Genomic DNA, 17,695 nt, shown 5'->3' with positions numbered 1-17,695 from the left:
TTATGGAATACATTTGATGTTCAAGGCTCTCGGAGGCGGAAGGGACCACTAATGGGGCATAAGATAACCTGGAGCCCTATGCCCTGGGGTATCCCTAGACACTCCCTTCTCTTGCGTTCTCTCTCTATCCTCCGCCTGTCTCCTTCTCCTCTCCTTACAAGGGACGGGGAGCCCTAGGGAGCCTAGAGTAGGGCGATAGCCAGAATCCTGCTATCTCGGCCCGAAGCAGCAGGAGCTGCGGCGTGAGCCCCAAACTCCACTCAAGTTTCCCCGGCCAGGCGGTGGCGGGGGGATCGGGGGTGGGGGTGGGTGGGGTGACGACGCGGAGAGGGATCCGAACCTTGCTGGCCTTGACCCTCACACGCGCGAAGCCGGGGTCCCCCCTGAGGGGCGGGGCTAGGGGCGGGGCATCGGGCATCCCCGCCCCCTCCGTAGCTGCCGCCTCCTCCCAGTCGGCTCCCTGCTCGCAGCCCGGGAACCCCGACCAAGCAGTAGACAGCCCGTCGCGGGTGGCAGCAGGAGCAGGCGGCGGCTGTGGCACTGGCACTGGCACTGGCAGAGGCAGAGCAGGCGGCTGCGGCGCGGGGGCGGCGGCGGCTGCGGCCCAGGCGGGCGGAAGGACGGGCGGGCTGAGAGAGGCGCCAGGTAGGCAGGCAGAGAGGGAGGAAAGGGGGCGATCCAGGATCTCGCCCCCGGGAGCAGGAAGACTAGCTAGACTGGGTGGGGCACGGGAAGATGGGGACCACTCTGCCCTGGGCCAGCAGCCACCGCCGCCGCACCTGAGCCTCTTACCGGTTCCCCCGCCAGGCCCGCCCCCTCTTCATGAGCAGAGCAGGGCATCCTAAGAGAGCTGCCACCCTGGCTGTGGTGCAAGCAGACATGGCCCTGACCCTGACCCCCGAGCGCATGAAGATATCCGAGGTGGAGATGGAGTGCTACTACTGTCTGCTGCAAGCGGCGGCCCTCATCGAGTCCATCACTGCAAGTAAGGGACCTCCTGCCTCCGCCGCTCCCCCCCACCCCCCACCCCGCGTCCCTTAACCCTCCCATCCACCTTACCCATCCATACAGCAGTGATCCTCTTCTGCCTCTCCCCTGCTGTTGGGCCAGTCCAGCGGGATTGGCAAAGCAGCCCCCCCACCCGCAGTTCCTCGGGCTTAAATGGGTCAGCGCAGCTGGAAGCGAGTCTGGGAGCCTCCTGCGGCGCACCCACTTCATTGGTTTCCCCTGTAGTGGCACTACTCACAGAGAGAGAGAGAGAGAGAGAGAGAGAGAGAGAGAGAGAGAGAGAGAGAGAGAGAGAGAGAGAGAGCACGTGGGTGATACAGCCACCTCCCTCCATTTAAAAAAGTTACACATTTTCTTGGGGATCCCTGCTCCCCAGATCCAGAGGGCAGGAGAAACACGTGGGAGGGATTGTGTGGCTGGGCCAAGCTCTTTGGGTTAGGACCCGGAGGCAGGTGCTGCTGGAGGAGGAGAAAGGGCATGAGCCCCTCTGCTTGGTACTGACCCTGTAACTTGCCAGCTGGAGTGATGATTTGGCAAAAGGGGTGCATGTGTGTGCATGTGTGTAGAAACTCCCTTGCTAACAGCTCAATGTAGTTGAGATATCTGTGTGAGGGACCACAGTGATGCAAGTATCACACACACGCGCGCGCGCACACACACACACACACACACACACACACACACACAGTGGACAGGTGCAGCTGGGGCTGGAGCTGCTGAGACACCCCAAGGAGCTCCTGCTACCATTTCCAGGCTCGGGAGCTTAGGATGGATGGAAGGAACTTGGAAGCATCCTGGGGTCCCTAGGCTCCATCACCAAGCATTTATTAAGTGCTTATTGTGTACCAGACACAGTGCTGAGTCCCGAGGACACAAAGAAAGGTGAAAATATTCTCTGCCCTCAAGGCACTTAGATTTGACATACAGACTCACTTATTCATACAAGATAAATATAGAGTAGGTGAAAGTTAGCCTTAGAAGGGAAGTAACTGGAAGAGAGAAGTAAAAGCTTCCTATAGGAGTGGGCTCTTGGACTGATTCTTCAAAAAAAGCCAGAATTCTTGGAGTCACTGATCAGGAGGGAGAGCCTTCCACACATGGGTACAAAGGCAGGGAGATGGGAGATGGAGTGTGGTGCTGAGGAACAGCAAACAGGCCAGCTTGGCTGGTTGAATACAGATTGAATACAGGGAAATCATTTGTCAAAAGGCTGGAAAGGTGGGAAGGATCCAGGTTGGGAAGTGCTTTAAATTCGAGACCAAGGGGTTTGTATTTGATCCTGGAGGTAATAAGCTCATCTTATTAGGTACAAGTGAGGAGACTGGCCCAAGGGCACAAGGGTAAGTCAGTTGGCAGAGCTGTGATTTCGACCCAGGTCCTCTGGCTCCAAGTCCAAGTGCACTGCTTGGGAGCCATGCCAAAGGGTTTCATCTATTTCAGAGGACATGGCAAAACTCTAGGGATGAGCTGAGCCTCTTCAGAAAAAGGTCTTGAGGACAGCGGGTTTCTGCTTAGCCTCTTCTGGAATGGCAATCTGGTCTGAAGAAAGAAAAAAGAGAGTTTCTGTATCAAGAAAGGGAACCGTAAAACATGCACTGTCTGGCACTGGGACTGAATCGCTAGACTTGAAGTCAAGAAGTGCAGAGTTCAAATCTTGTCTCATATGCTTTACATGCCAAATGTAGGAAGTAACCTAAGTGATTCTTCACCCCTCTGAACTTGTTTCCTCCATAATCTGTGAAATAGGGATAGTAATTGCACCCACCTCTCAGGATTGCTGGAAGTAAGCATTCATGAAGAACTTTGTGCCAGGCACTGTTGGGGATCCAAAGAAATGCAAAGACGTGCTTGTTGGCAATTGGTGTTGACCCAGGGAGATGAGTTCACTTGCCTGAGGCCAGGATGCAACGCAGGCCCTCTACCTTCAACTTCAGCTGTCTTTCCACTGTTCAATCTCTATAGTTAAATGGAAACAACTTGAGGTCAGGGACTGGCTTTTTCTTTTGTCTTGATATCACCAGCACTTAGCACAGTGAGCAGTGACAGTGAGGGGTGGGGTGGGGGGTAAATCTCTAATGCATAATCTCAGAAGTTTTCCCAGATCTTATACTGGATCAAATAGCCAATACGCTTCAGAGGCATATATTGAATCTAGGTCTTCTTAACTCTAAAGCTGGCCTTCCTTCCACTATACCATGCTCTCTCATCTTGTACATAGCAGGTGCTTAATAAAGCCTTGCTGAATTGGATTGTCCCATGGCCATCTTGCTCGGACCCTGGACTATGGAGCCAAGTTCTTTGGGTTTTTGTTCAAGTTTATCTCTTGGGTACTCCACAAATCCTTAAAAAATCTCAACTGAGGAAGGCGGGGAAGCTGCACGGTTAGTAAAGATGGTTCCAATGGTCATAGGTCAACATTTCTCCATTTCAGAAAGTAGTCATAACTGGGAGCACACAGGGCACCTTTTGTACCGGTCACCTAACAACCCTTAACCTTTACTGTTACCAACCCCACTTCAAGCGAAAGTAGGGAAATATCTGTACTCCTTCCTCTATTAAAAAAAAGGGTTCATTTGATGAATCCTTAGAAGGAAAATGATAATGAGTTCAAGCTTACTGTTTTTATACTTGAAAGCAGAGAGGATTCCTCACCCTGGCTAGACAGGACTTTTTTTTGGCCTGGGAGCATTCACCTTTCCCAGTTGTGAATCAATATCCTTCTCTGCTTTGCAGGAACAGTGGCATTTAGGGCCTGTAGTCTCAGTGTTGTTTGAACACAGCATTAATGGAGGAGTTTTCAATTTTGAACTGTCCTCAACATTAAAATAAAAGTGCAGTCCACATCAGGCTTAGAATTATCCCCTTTCTGTGATTCCAAATTAGAGTGATCAGTGATGCTATTTCTCTTTGCTCATTATCTCAGAGATCAAAGGATTTAGAGCTGAAATCAAGGGTTCTTAACCTAGGGTCCACATATCCCCAGAGGTCTGTGGATAGATTTCAGGGAATTCATCACTTAGATGGGAAAAATTACATCTTTATTTTTACTAATCTCAAACTCAAATTTAGCATTTCCTCCAATCTTTTTAAAAGAACTTTATCCTGAGAAAGAGTCTATAGGCTTCACCAGATCTCCAGAGGATGGATCATGACACAAAAATATTTAGAATTCTTGGCTTAAAAAAGCCTTAGGGAACATGTAGTCCAACAACCCTTATTTTACAGAGGAGAAAACTTCCCAGAGAAGGGAAGGGACTTCGTAAAATAATTACTGATTTTTCTACGGAACTTTATTTCGCATACATAATTTCTTTTGCTTCTCCACAAAACCCCATGTGAAGTAGGTACTCTTAGTGCCCCCATTTGCAAATGGGGAAATTGAGGATGAGAGAGATTGCCCAGGATCACGTAGCTTGGAAGCATCTGGGGGATATGAACCCATATATTTTGACTCTAAGATATCACACTAGTTTGGTAACAGCTTCTTCTACATGTGCTAACCCCAAACTGCTAGAAAACCCTTCTATGGTGTGGGACTCTCAGGTCCTTCCTAGAGTTAGAAAAAGTGGAAGAGATTATTATGAGCAGAGGTGACATATGGGAACAGCCCTGGGATATCTTTCCAAGTGCAATAGTCTTTAACTGGACTGCTCAGAAATGAGAAACTGAGTGCTTCATTCAGAATTTGAGTTTGTAGGTGAGGACTCCGAAATGTGTACAGCAATCTTTCCAAAAGATGGGCATCAGTGGAGATGGAGATCATAAATATGAAGCTAGAAGTTTTGCTTACTTTTCCCGTTTTCTCCATCTTGTCTCTTTTTGTATCACATTTGGTTCAGGGCATGTTTTAGGGCTTGCCCCCAATGTCTATCCCAAATGAACTCTTCTTTGTAAGGATGCAATGGCCATGCCTACCAGGGTAGGCAACATGCTGTTTTCATCGTTCCTTGTCTCTTCCAAGAGATGGCAAATCTGGTTCATGGTATAGTCTCTTTGACTGTTCTACCTTTTCTTGTCATTCAGAATTAATTCACTTTGTCTTAAAGTGTTTCACTTACATTGTTGCTTTCATTTGTTACTACTCTCCTGAAGGTGCTGCTTACTTGACTCTATATCCCATGTTTTCCTAAATTCCTTGTATTTGTCTGTTCTTATCGCATAGTAATATTTGATTGCCTTCATAGCCCACCATTTGTTTAGCAGGTCACCTCTTTGTCTTCCAGTGACCATAATAAGTCTGACCGTTTCATCATGAGAGGACAACTTAGATTGGTTATTGTCACTTGTGTTTGAATCTTATGGATTCTATCCCATGAGGTCTTTGGAATTGGCATTGCGGCTTTGTAGGTTGTGATTACTGATGACAAAAGTCATGCTATTGTTGTCACTGGCAAGTTGGGCATATTTCATATTATTCGTGAAAGGATGACAAAGCCTCCTCGAGACTAGTGTTTAATGAATGAAAGCTCCAGCATCAAGTGTGTAAGGATATGTGAAAGTCATTCCCTAGGTTAGAAATGGTATTGAGGGGGCAAAAGTCTGTTGAACTTGAAATGAGAAAGACTTGATTTGAAATCCCATCTCTAATACTGATTTTGTCTTCATGGGCAAGTAACTCTACCCTTCTGAACCTCATTTGAACATCTGTAAAATGGGAATATTGAAAAGCAGTAAGACTCAGAATAGAGAGAACTAACTTTAGAATAAGGAGGATTGAGATTTGAATTCCAATTCATGTACTTTCTATCTAGTGGTGTAGCCAGGAAGAAGTCATTTGACCACTTGTAACTTCAGTTGCATCTGTACCGCTTTGTGTGACTCCATGCTTCTCTAATTCTTTATTTCTACAGTAGCTACCATATAATCCAGGACTGTATTAAAGTTGAAAGGAATTAATGTAGATCAAGTGCTTTGTGTATTTAAAGGGTTAGGAGTTAATGAATATAACTTTTGGGAGTAACAAACACCTAGAGACAAAGTAAATGTCCCCCTCCGGTTAAATTCGTCAACTCCTAAATCTTTAAGTATGCAAAGCACTTGACTAAACAAACGATGGTACAAGATTTAAGGTAGCATAAGAAGTATGCTGCCTTACTTAATATATAAAATACTAACAAGTCAGAGAAATTTGGGAAGACTTATAGGTACTGATAAAGAGCAGAGTAAATAGAACCAAGAAAATAATATACTCAACCATTACAACAATGCAAATGAAAATAAAATCAAATGAATTATATAGCGATCAAGCTTGGCCCTGGAGAAGAGATGAGCAAATTTGCCTCTCTCCCTCTGGTTTGCCAAGGTGGTGGTGGGGCAGAGGCTGTGTATGAGAATATTACATATACTGTCAGACTGGTGCGTTGATGAGTTGCTGAATTGTTTTTCCCCTTTATTTTTTATCCTTGTTTCAAGAGAAGTCTCACTGGCAAGGGGAAGGGGAAGAGATATATTTGGAAGTGAAGGTGACATAAAAACAAAAGATATTTTTAAAAGTTATTTTTTAAAGAGTTAATGCTTATAAAGTACTTTGTAAACCGTGAATTACTATCTGAATGTCAATTTAACGTAGGCTTGTAGCTCTTGGAGATCATTCTGTTCAACTCTTATTTTGTAGATGAGGAAAATGAGGCCCAGAGAGAGAAAGTAATTTGCCCAAGGTCATGCAGAGTTAGGATTTGAACCCATGTCCTCTGACTCTAAATCTTTCTCTGCTCCATCACAAATCAGCATAATTGGAAGAAGCCTTAGGGATCATAGGAAAGTAGCTTTTCAACCCCTTTATTTTGCAGAATGAGGAAACTGTGGCCCATGTTTACCCAGAGTGTCAGAGCTGAAACCAGTTTCCATGTAGCTGGCCTCGTAAGCCAGGGCGCTTTCCACTCGACCAACTAATCTGTTGGACAGCCATTTTCCTGGAATTTCTCCCCTTTTAAATACGTTTAGTAATCATGTATTCCTATAATTAGAAAAGTAGATGACAGAAAGTGGCCATGTGCTTGTAATAAAATTATCTTCTGAACTAGCCTTTGGAAATTGGGCTTAAATGAAGATTTCTCTCTACCCGATGCGCCTTTTTCTTTACTTGAAGGTAAAGGAGAGGAAATTAGAAATGTTCTGCTTTCCTGAGAGTCAGAAAAATATAAACTCTGTTGACAAAATGTGATCTCAGATAAGAAACTCCTCCAAACTTCAAAAGGGAGACTGCTATATATTGCAAAAAGTTATGAACTCTAGGAAATTACTGTTAACGATATTCAGTGTTATCTTTAATGTGACATGGTTAGGACTCAGGTACGTTGTGTTTTTCTGGCATCACTGGGAGATGGACTGTACCACGTTCAAGACCTGGGTTGAAATGTGGTCTCAGAGGCTAAATAGCTGGGCAACCTTGGGCATATCATTTCAACTTTCTCATCTGTAAAATGAGGACACTCATAGCACTTCATTCACCCAGGAAGGATCGAATGAGATAAATGGAAAGTGCTTACCAGCACTATAGAAATACAAGCTATTTTTCTTAATATTAGCTAAATTTTTCAGTATGCCTGTTAAATGCCAATTTTTTTAAAAAAAAAATTTAAACCATTTTAGATGGACATCTTTTGAAAATAAACTGCACATCTTCTGCCACAGAATACATTTAAGGCCATTCAGTCTTTTTTATTGATGCCCACAGGAGCTACTGGAGTGACTGGGCTATCCAAATCAATAAATAGTCCTGGATTAACATAAGTATGACAGTGCTTTCCATGCACAGGGCATCGGGGTACAAAGAGAAAGAGGGATACAATTCTTATCCTTAGGAAACTGCTCTTTTATTGGTAAGGATGAGAGGGCTATGCCACAGGCACAGATAAGCAGACAGGGGGCAGAAGAGAGATGCCAAATGTGCAAGAGACCTTGGAGGAAGGAGAGAAGACTTTCTGTTGGGTGATCTGGGAATCCTTGTCAGATGAGGTGGCATCTGGTCAAGGCCTTGAGAAAAGAAAAGCGGATGGAGGAAGGGGAATGTCCCAGGCATATGAGATGTTGAGTGCAGAGAACAATCAGTAGGTTGGTTTCCCTAGAGTGGAGAGCACATTTAGGAGGGTCACATGAACTAAGGCTGAACAGTTGTTGTCAGCTTATTTGTGGAGATCCTTCAGTTTCAGGGTAAGGACATTTTATTTTCGCCTATGGGCAGTAGGGGACCATTGAAGAATTTTGAGAGGAAGAATGACTTGTGCACAAGGAAGATTATTTTGTGGACACTGGCCTAGAGAGGAGAGAGACTAGAGGCAAGGACATCAATTAAGGGGTTATTTTAATAGTCTAGCAAGAGGCATGGAGGGCCTGACCCACGCCAGGAATGGAGAGCAGGGGACAGATGTGAGTGGAGATATGGAGTTAGGATGAGTGGAGGTTGGGGTCTATTCGAACACCCAGGGGTATGGGAGAGAGAAGAGAAAAGATGTCTCTGAACTTCCATGATTGAATTGGCCAGGAGGTTGGTGGTGCCATCAACAAAAATAGGAAGGTTGGGAGGAAGGGGCAGATAGTGTGGAGAAAATTATTTTCACATTTGGATGAGTTGTGTGGTAGGTGCTGGTGGGATAGATGGTGTACAGTTGTCCAGCAGGTGTTTGGAGATATGGGGCTGAAGTTCAGGGAACTCATTGAGTATGGTTCTATAGACCTGGAAGTCTTATGTAGTGGGATGCTAGCAGAACACGAGATGATAGAGGAAATCATGAAAGGAGAGAATAGAGAGCAGAGATTCTTAACCTTTTTTATGTCCTGGACTCCTATGGCAGTCTGGTGAAATCTAGGGACCCCTTCTCAGATAAGGGTTTTTGAATTCATAAAATCATATATATACATAGTATTGCAAAGGAAAATAGGGAAACTAGTAATACTGAAATATAGTTAGAAAAACATTAAAAATATTTTAAAAGTTCACTGACTCCATTAAGATTAAGAACTTTTGGTATAGAGGAAGGTACCTATAGTTACAGGGCATAAACTGGATAAAGATCCAGTAAAAGAAACTGAAAAGCAGTGGTCAGGCAGGTATGAAGAGAAACTAGTATCGCAGAACTCCAATGGAGGTGTTACAGTATTGGACAGTGTTAGAGATGGCCGAGAATCCAGAGAGGATCTCTTCTAACCCCCTTATTTTATAGATGAGAGAACAGAGGCCCACAATGGGGAAGTAACAGTCTGTTAATTCAGAGCCAGGATACAAACCCTACCTGCAAATCAAGACTCTGCTGCCCAAGCATTATCCTGTGCTTTCAGGCCCTGGAAATACAACAATGACAAAAGTGCTTTATTGTTCAAGAGGTCTGTGATCTCCTGGATATGGGTATTTTATCCAATAATGCTGGTTTCAGTTCATCTCTTACTTCCCATAACATGGTTTATTTCCTTGAAAATCTGCATTGCTTTTTTAACAGATGAATTACTAAGAACAATCTCTCTTTCCTAGTATAGCTTAATCTAATTACCAATTTTAGCTATTGAAAAATCAGGCAGAACTCTTTGTCATTCCTGTAAGTGCTTCACAGCTCTAATAGGCATAGCTCTCAATTCTTAGAAATTATCCCAAGGTACTTTTTTTTGCACTTAATAGTATTTTATTTTTTTTCCAATTACATGTAAAGATAATTTTCAACATTCATTTTTATAAGATTTTGAGTTCTAAATTTCTCTCTTTCTCCCCTCCCTAAGACAGCAGCAATCTGATATAGATGAGGCATGTACAACCATGTTAAACATATTTTCACATTAGTTATGTTGTGAAAGAAGAATCAAAACAAAAGGGAAAAATCATGAGAAAGAAAAAACAAAATACAAAATGAGAATAGTCTGCTTTGATCTGCATTCAGACTCCATAGTTCTTTCTCTGGATGTGGATAGTATTTTCCATCATGAGTCTTTTGGAATTGTCATTGTGTTATATTGTAAAATGCAAATCATTATATTGCTGAGAAGAGCTAAATGTATCAGAGTTGGTCATGGAACAATGTGGCTGTTACTGTGTACAATGTTTCCTACTTCAACTCATTTCAATCAGCGTTGGCTCATATAATTCTTTCCAGATTTTTCTGAAATCCTGCTCATCATTTCTTATAGCACAATAGTGCTATATAGTATACATATGTATATATAATAGCATTCCATTACATTTGTATATAACAACTTGTTCAGCCTTTCCCCAATTGATGGACATCCCCTTAATTTCCAATTCTTTGCCACCACAAAAAGAGCTGCTATAAATATTTTTGCACCTGTGAGTCCTTTTCACTTTTTTGTGATCTCTTTGGGGTACAGTCCTAATAGTGGTATCACTGGATCAAAGGGTACCCCAAGGTACTTTTGACTTATTTTACAAATAAATGTTCTTGTTCCCACTGTGTCTTTTCAAGAAGGTCCTTAGGATTTCTCTCTCTTACTAACCAAGTCATAGCATTCCTCCCCAATGGAGAAACTGAGGAAAAGCTTCAGATAGGAAGTGCTTCATATTGGATTGCATTTGGAGTCAGGAGAGATCCACTTTTGATCATGACTAGCTTTGTGACCATGGGCTATTTCCCCTCTCTCAGCTTCAGTTTTCTCTTCTGTATTATCAAGATTCGCAGACCTATATCTACTTTGCAGAGTTTTTTTTGAGGCTCTGTGAACCTCAGTTTTCCCATCTATAAAATGGGGATGGGAATACCTGGTATTCAGAGTTGTGAGGCTCTCAGTCTCCTAATCTGTAAAATGGAGATAGCAGCAAATGTCAGGGTTGTTGTGAAAATCAAATGGGATCATGTTTGTAATGCACGTTACAAACTTAAAAGTACTATATAAGGGCCAGTTATTATAAGATGAGAATCCTGCTCTCCTTATAAACTGCTAGAGGTTCTGATAAGCCCTTTCTTTTCTATTCAGGGCCCTAAAGCAACCCAAAGACCCCAAAGTAACATATCTGCCTCTTGTTTCTGAACAAATGGGGCACCTGGATTTCTTTTTACTTTTACCACTGAAAGTAGCTCAGTGATGCAGTATTTAGAGTGCTGGACCTGGAATTAGGAAGATCTGAGTTCAGATCTAGTCTTAGACACTTATTAGCTGTGTAGCCCTGGACAAGTCACTTAACTTCTATTTGCTTCAGTTTCCTTATCTGTAAAGTGAGAATCAAAGTAGCACCTACCTCTCAGGGTTGTTGTGAGAATCCAATGAGACAATATTTGTAAATTACTTAGTGTAGTGCCTGGCACATAGCAAGCTCTTAATAAATGCTTATTCCTTCCTCTTCCCTCCAGAATGCCATTCATCTCCTCCTATTCCCAACACCTTCCACCTTCGTTTCAGCCTCTGGGGTTCAAGGAGGGCCTTGCTCGTAAATATGCAAACACTTTGAGCTGGCCAAGCAGCTGTTTCTCCATGGAACAAACATCCATTTGTGTAACCCTGCCTTCCACTCTGAAAACAAATAACAAGTCAGTTTCCCAACCTCCCCCTGGTAGAATAGAAACTCCTTGAGGGGCAGGAAGACATTATGTTTCACCATATCCCCAGTCTTTTTTGTAGTTGGCATTTCTTATGTGTCAGATCCAATTGAATTCCTGGGAGACACAGCTAGATTTCCTTTGCTTCCAGTACCTTTCTACAATAGGATCATGACTTGAGATCTCCAAGAGATCTTTCTAGGCTAACACTCTTATTTTACCAATGAAGAAACTGAGGCCCAGAGAAACTTAGTGATTTGCCTAAGGCCATCTGGGGAGTTAACTGCAGGGCTGAGATTCAAGCCCAGATTCAATCCTCTGATTCCAAATCCAGCAATCTTTTGTTTTTTAAAGTTATTTTGGAAAATTTGTAATCATCTCTTTAGTTATTACATTACCATCTTTTCCCTAATTTATCCCTCCTCTTTTCTCTCTCCCTTCTCTTTCTTTCTCTTTCTCTCTCTTTTCCCCCTCCCTCTCCCTCCCCTCTCTCCCCTTTCTCTCTCCCCCTCTCTTCCTCCCTCCCTATCTGTCTCTCCCTTCCTCTTTTTCTCTGTCTCTCTTCCTCTCTCCTTCCTTCTTCATTGTTTTCATTGCTACGTCCTTTTCCTACTTCAGCTGATTTTACCTTCCTTGAGTTCTTTCCACAGCCTCATGCTTTCTCCATCTTGTTCAACAGGATGTATCTTATCAGTTCCCAGACCTGGCTTAGACTAGATGTTCTATATTGAGAAGCAGTGTGGTACAATGGAAAAGGAGCTGGCCTCAGAATCAGAGGACCTGGCTTCCAGATCTTTCCCTGCCATTTACTGGATGACCTTGGTCAAGGTACTTCCCCTCCCTGGGCCTCAATGTCTTCATTTCTAAAATGAGGGAGTTGAATAAGATGTCTTCCATCTCTAGATATATAATCCTATCATATCTTGAGACCACTTCCAGACCTATCATTGCCTGATTCAGGAGGAACAAGAATGATGCCTTTCCTTAAAAAAAACCCAAACCCAAATGGACCAGAAATCATGACCATTTGTTTTATGTCAACTCTAAGGCCCCGTGTCTTAGTCAACATTCTGCAAGAGGAAAATAGCAAGGTCAACATTAGGAGAATGAAATGGCTTCCTATGGAATGAGTAAAATGAGTCAGTGTTTAAGACGCTGCAAATGAAGTTTAAAATATTAGGGCTGAGATAGTTGTTTGTAGAATTCTAGGGCATCTTGGAGGATATACTCATAATTCCCTGGATCTTCTCTCTAATCAAGCTTAATCCAGGAGTAAGGGAAATGCCAGAATGAATGGGTGGCCCTGAGCAAAGCTGAACCACTTAGTGGTCTGTTATTAGCATGTTAGAGCTGTTGGAGACCTTGGGTGATCAATGTCTGTCTGGAGCCATTAATAACGAGCATTTATTTAGCACTTTAAGGTTTGCTAGGTGTTTCACAAATATCTCCTTTGATCCTTGCAACAAACCTGGATACTTTTATTATTTCCATTTTTACAGTTGTGGAAACTGAGGCAATCAGAGTGACTTGCCCAGGGTCACAAAACTAGTAAATAGTAAAAGATCTTCTTGGTTCTAGCACCAGAGCTCTGTCTACTGATTCACCTAGCTGCCATTGATATTAGACCTAACCATCTCCAGCAGATAGGGGTTGAGACTTTTTTCAGGTATTTTTTCATACCGCCTTTCTCCCACCCAGGGGAGAGATTATACAACTTCACACTGGAAACCAGTTTGGTTTCTTTCATCCTTGAGAGACAAACTGGCTCTTTCCTTTTCAATTTAATGTGGAATTTACCCCAAATTTTCCCCTAAGTAGGGGAAAATAGAGAAATGGACTGGTGAGGACTGGGTTGAGTGAGATGATTGACAATCCCATATGAATGCCTTTCAGAACAATCTTTTAACATTGGCATTTTGATAAATATAATGTAGAATAAGAAGCATTGTGGTGCCTAGAATAGAGGACTCAACTTGGAATCAGAAGGACTGCTTCTAGCACATTCTGACTGTGTGACCCTGGGTAACTCACTTAACCTCTTACGGTTTTAGGTAACTCTCAACTCTCTAAGACTCTTAAGTTTCATGACAGTTGCCTGTCAGTATTGGTAGAGGGATTTTCTTATAGCAGAAGTTATCAATGTTGATGACATGATAGACATGGATCAATACACACACACACACACACACACACACACACACACATACACACACACACACACCAAACTTTGAATACATTCAAATCTCCAAGATACTATAGTATAGTTCCAGCTTCTCTTTCCAACCTTATATTCAATGATTCCCCTTTTCATACCATACATTCTAGCTAAACTGGACGTACTTAGCATTTTCCCATTGTGTCCTTTCTCCCTTCATGTTTTTAGTCATGTTGTTTCTCCACCCTTCCCTGTGATGACCCCTTTCTGCCCACCCCATGTCTATATGTTGAAATTCTACCTATCCTTCAAGGCCTTGCTCAAATGCCACCTTTTCCAGGAAGCCCTTCCTGGCCTTGCCAAGCTAAAAGTGGTTTGAATCTCTGCTGCACCCTCCTCTCACTTGGTTTCGGTCTTAGGTACTCATCACAATCTACACTTATTATAATTATTTGCCTTTATGTCTTATTTTCCCTTGCTGACCTCAGACTCCATGATGGCAGAGATTTGATAGTAATTGATCAACAAATATCTGTCTAGTCTATATGCATGAATGAAAGTAGCACACCTGTGTTTTGCCTCAGGTCAAACTTGTTTCTCAACACTTTCCCAAATGCTCTTTTCAACGACAGTCACTTCTTTGGGAGCTGTCCTGTGACATTTCTAGGATAAGAGTTTACTGTAGCACCACGGGAGGAAGAAGAGAAGGCCTTTTCGAATAGAACTCATAATTTATTTAATTACTCCCTGCCTCTGGGAAATTGTGAACCAGCAGCCCTCTGGGAGATGAGCCTGATGTGCTTAATACGGACTTTTGCATCCATTTTAGATGGGATGCTGTCCATTCCCAGCAATTCAGTGAAGAACAAAGAGGACCTCTTAGCAAGAGGGCAAGTTGAGGAAGCAGGACAGCTCTGTGGCTCCTCCTGTATCTGATTTTCTCAGTTTGATGTCTGATGTACACACTGAGTTTAGTTTTGGAATTCTCAACAGATCTAGAGGATAGGAATTTTTCTCTATTAATGTACACAATGGGTAGCTGACTCTTTGTAGCTGGACACAGACTTAGAAAGATTATGCCATATTTAACAAACATTTATTGCATGCCTACCGTGTGTTAGATACTATACCAGGCAGGCCCTGGGGACAAAAATAGACTGAAAAAAAACCTCCCTCTTTGCAAGGAGTAAACATTCTACATGTACATAGATAAGTCAAAATTGAGTCTTATCAGGAGGGGGAGAGCATTATTTCTTTTCTTTTTGGGGAGGGCAGTCAGAGTTAAGTGACTTATCCAGAGTCACACAGCTAGTAAGTATCTGAGTCTGCATTTGAACTCAGATCCTCCTGACTCTAGGGCCCATGCTCTATCCACTGCAGCACCACTTAGCTACCTAGAGAGAGTATTATTTCAAAAGATCAGGACTCTCCTTTCACTAGTGCAGATTTCAGTCCCTTTTTGCCTTAGTATTCAGTTCAGCAAGTGACTATCCCACTCCTCCCCACCACTGTCCCCATCCTCAACCTCTCCAAAGTTTTCTCTGGTGGCCAGTAATCTGCCAATGAGCTCCTTTGCCCTTAGCTAGGGTGAGCTACTGATGACAGCCACATTTCCCATTGCAAGGCTCTTGACTGAAGGCTTTCGGTCTCTTGGCATTGTCTCCATATGCCCCAATGAAGTAGGCATTGGAATGTCTAATAATTCCTCTCATCTATATAGCACAAGGAGGTCAGAAAAAGGCCTTCAGTTAGCTTTTTCATTTAAACCTAAGGACAGCTCTGTGATCATATTGTCCAGCCCCTTCATTTTAAAGGCATGGGAGTTAGAGCCTACTTTGTTGTTGTTGCTGGGTTGAGTGCAGACTCTTGGTGATCCCATTTGGAATTTTCTTGGCAAAGATCCTGGAGTGGTTTGCATTTCCTTCTCCAGTTCATTTTACAGATGAGGAACTGAGGCAAACAGGGTGAAGTGACGGGTCACACAGGTAGTAAATGTCTGAGGCCAGATTTGAATTCAGGAACATCAGTTTTCCTGATTCCAAGTTCAGTGCTCTATCCTGTGCTACCTAGTATCTACTTAGGATCATAAATGTGAAACTAGAAGGAATCTTTCAGGTCATCTAATCCGGTTCCCTCATTTTGTAGATGGGGAAACTGAGCCTCATAAAAGTTAAGTGATATGCCCAAGGTCACATGGTTTAGTAAATGACAGCCAGGATTTCAACCTGGATTCCCCCATCTCTCAAGCCCAGCATTCTGTTCACTATCCACTCTGTCCTCCCACCTTGCTATGAGAGGGTGTTGGGCAGTGATTTTCATCTGTTAATGAAAATAAAGCAGAGACCTTGCCAGAGCCTAAGAAGTTTTTTTAATTTCTAAAAATAAAGGACACCCAGTTTTTTACATCCCCAGAATTTTTTGGATAAAACTGCAACATTTGTCAGTAAAGAAGTCAGTTGATAACAGAGCCCTGCAGAATAGGGTGATAATGTCCCAGTGGAAAGGAGAGAGATAAAAACATTTAGACATCACCCCGACTAGAAATCTGCCAAAGACAATCTGCTTTGCCAAATTAGATAACCCAGTTTATCGGAGGGCATCTTTGAGGAAAAAAATGCCATGGCCAAAAAGGTTTGTGGATTTGGATTATGATAGCAATAATGGGCATTTCTATAATATTTTAAGGTTTCCAAAGTGCATTTATACTTGTTATTTCATTGGATCCTCGCAGCACCTCTGGGAAGGAGGTGTTCCATACCTGGAGAGATGTTATTATTCCCCACTTTACAAAAAGAAATCCGAGGTTCAGAGATGTTAGGTAATTTGACCATGGTCACACAGCAAATATGTGGAAGAAGTGGGTTTTAAATTGAGGTCTTCCTGACTTCTAGTCTAGCACTATCCTGTGGAAGAAAAAAAAAGCCCCATTCTACTTTCTTCTAGACTGAGGTTTTTCATCTTGTTTTGTGCCCTGGACCCCTTTGGCAATCTGGTGAAAACTTTGGCCCCTTTCTTAGAATCATGGTTTTAAATGCATAAAATAAAATACATAGGATAACAAAGGATACTAAGGATTAATGAAAACAAAGATGTAATTTTTCCCCTGCCAAGTCTGTCAGTCTCCCTGAAATCTATCCATGGATTCCATGGTGGTAGTGGTGGTGACAGTGGGGAATCTGTAGACCTCAGGGTAAGGAATCCATCATTATGTTGTGCTTTCCCTCAGAGCCCATGCTTTATCACATTGTATTTGAGCTGAATGAGACCTCCATGAGCATTTCATAGGATCTTATAGCTGGAAGAACATCTTAGAGATTATCTCATCATACCTCTGAGATAATGGATTTACTCATAATAATGATAAATTAGCAATGTCAGAATTGTAAAATGCTTTACAAAAAAGGACCCAATTTGAGCTTTAGAACAACACTGGAGGGAGGCACTACAGGTATCATTATATCCATTCTACAGAAGAGGAAACTGAGGCTCAGAGAGGCTAAGTGACTTGCCCATAGTTGAATAGCCAGTAAGTGTAGCAGTCTGAATTTGAACCCAGGTCATCCCTGTTCTATGATCAGTTGGAAATTAGTCATAGAGTTTTAAAGATCGACAAGACTGAGAGCATATAGTCCTAGAGAAATGGGATGTTTACAACTAGAGAAGATCCTTAGAGATTATTTCACCAAATTCTGTCATTTTACAAAGAGGGGGAAACTGAGATCCAGGGCAGGGGGATGGATGTCCCAAGGTTGAATGGCAGTTGAAGAATCAGAATTAAAATCTGAGTTTCCTGTTTAGTGGTTTTTTTTTCCACCACGCCCCACTTTTACTGAAGCTTTGAAATAGAAATATTTAAATTTCCCTTAAAATGCAGCCACAGGTTTTGGATTGATTAATTCATTAGGCTGTGAGCATTCAGCATGTTCTACCCCAAAATGGCAGCTCCTGCTGTTGCATGGAGAAAACATGCTGTCTTTGCTTAGTGTTTTTCAATATAAAGGTGACAGAAGGAAAAAGGGCACTGCTGCCAATCCCCCATAATTAAACACCAACAAGA

General features: G+C 42.7%; 1 protein-coding gene across 1 annotated transcript in view; it reads left to right on the top strand.

Moving 5' to 3' along the window:
• The first annotated feature begins 807 nt into the window (after positions 1-807).
• The window catches only part of MCF2 (MCF.2 cell line derived transforming sequence), a 141,732-nt gene continuing 124,844 nt past the window's right edge, over positions 808-17,695 (top strand). Inside the window, exon 1 of the mRNA XM_072626542.1 lies at positions 808-985. Within this exon, the coding sequence (XP_072482643.1) occupies positions 823-985 (163 nt within the window). The 5' untranslated portion in view covers positions 808-822. The remainder of the gene's footprint in view (positions 986-17,695) is intronic.

Source organism: Notamacropus eugenii, chromosome X (genome assembly GCF_028372415.1).
Source record: "Notamacropus eugenii isolate mMacEug1 chromosome X, mMacEug1.pri_v2, whole genome shotgun sequence".
Classification (NCBI taxonomy): domain Eukaryota; kingdom Metazoa; phylum Chordata; class Mammalia; order Diprotodontia; family Macropodidae; genus Notamacropus; species Notamacropus eugenii.
This window is presented reverse-complemented; position numbering and strand designations above follow the sequence as displayed.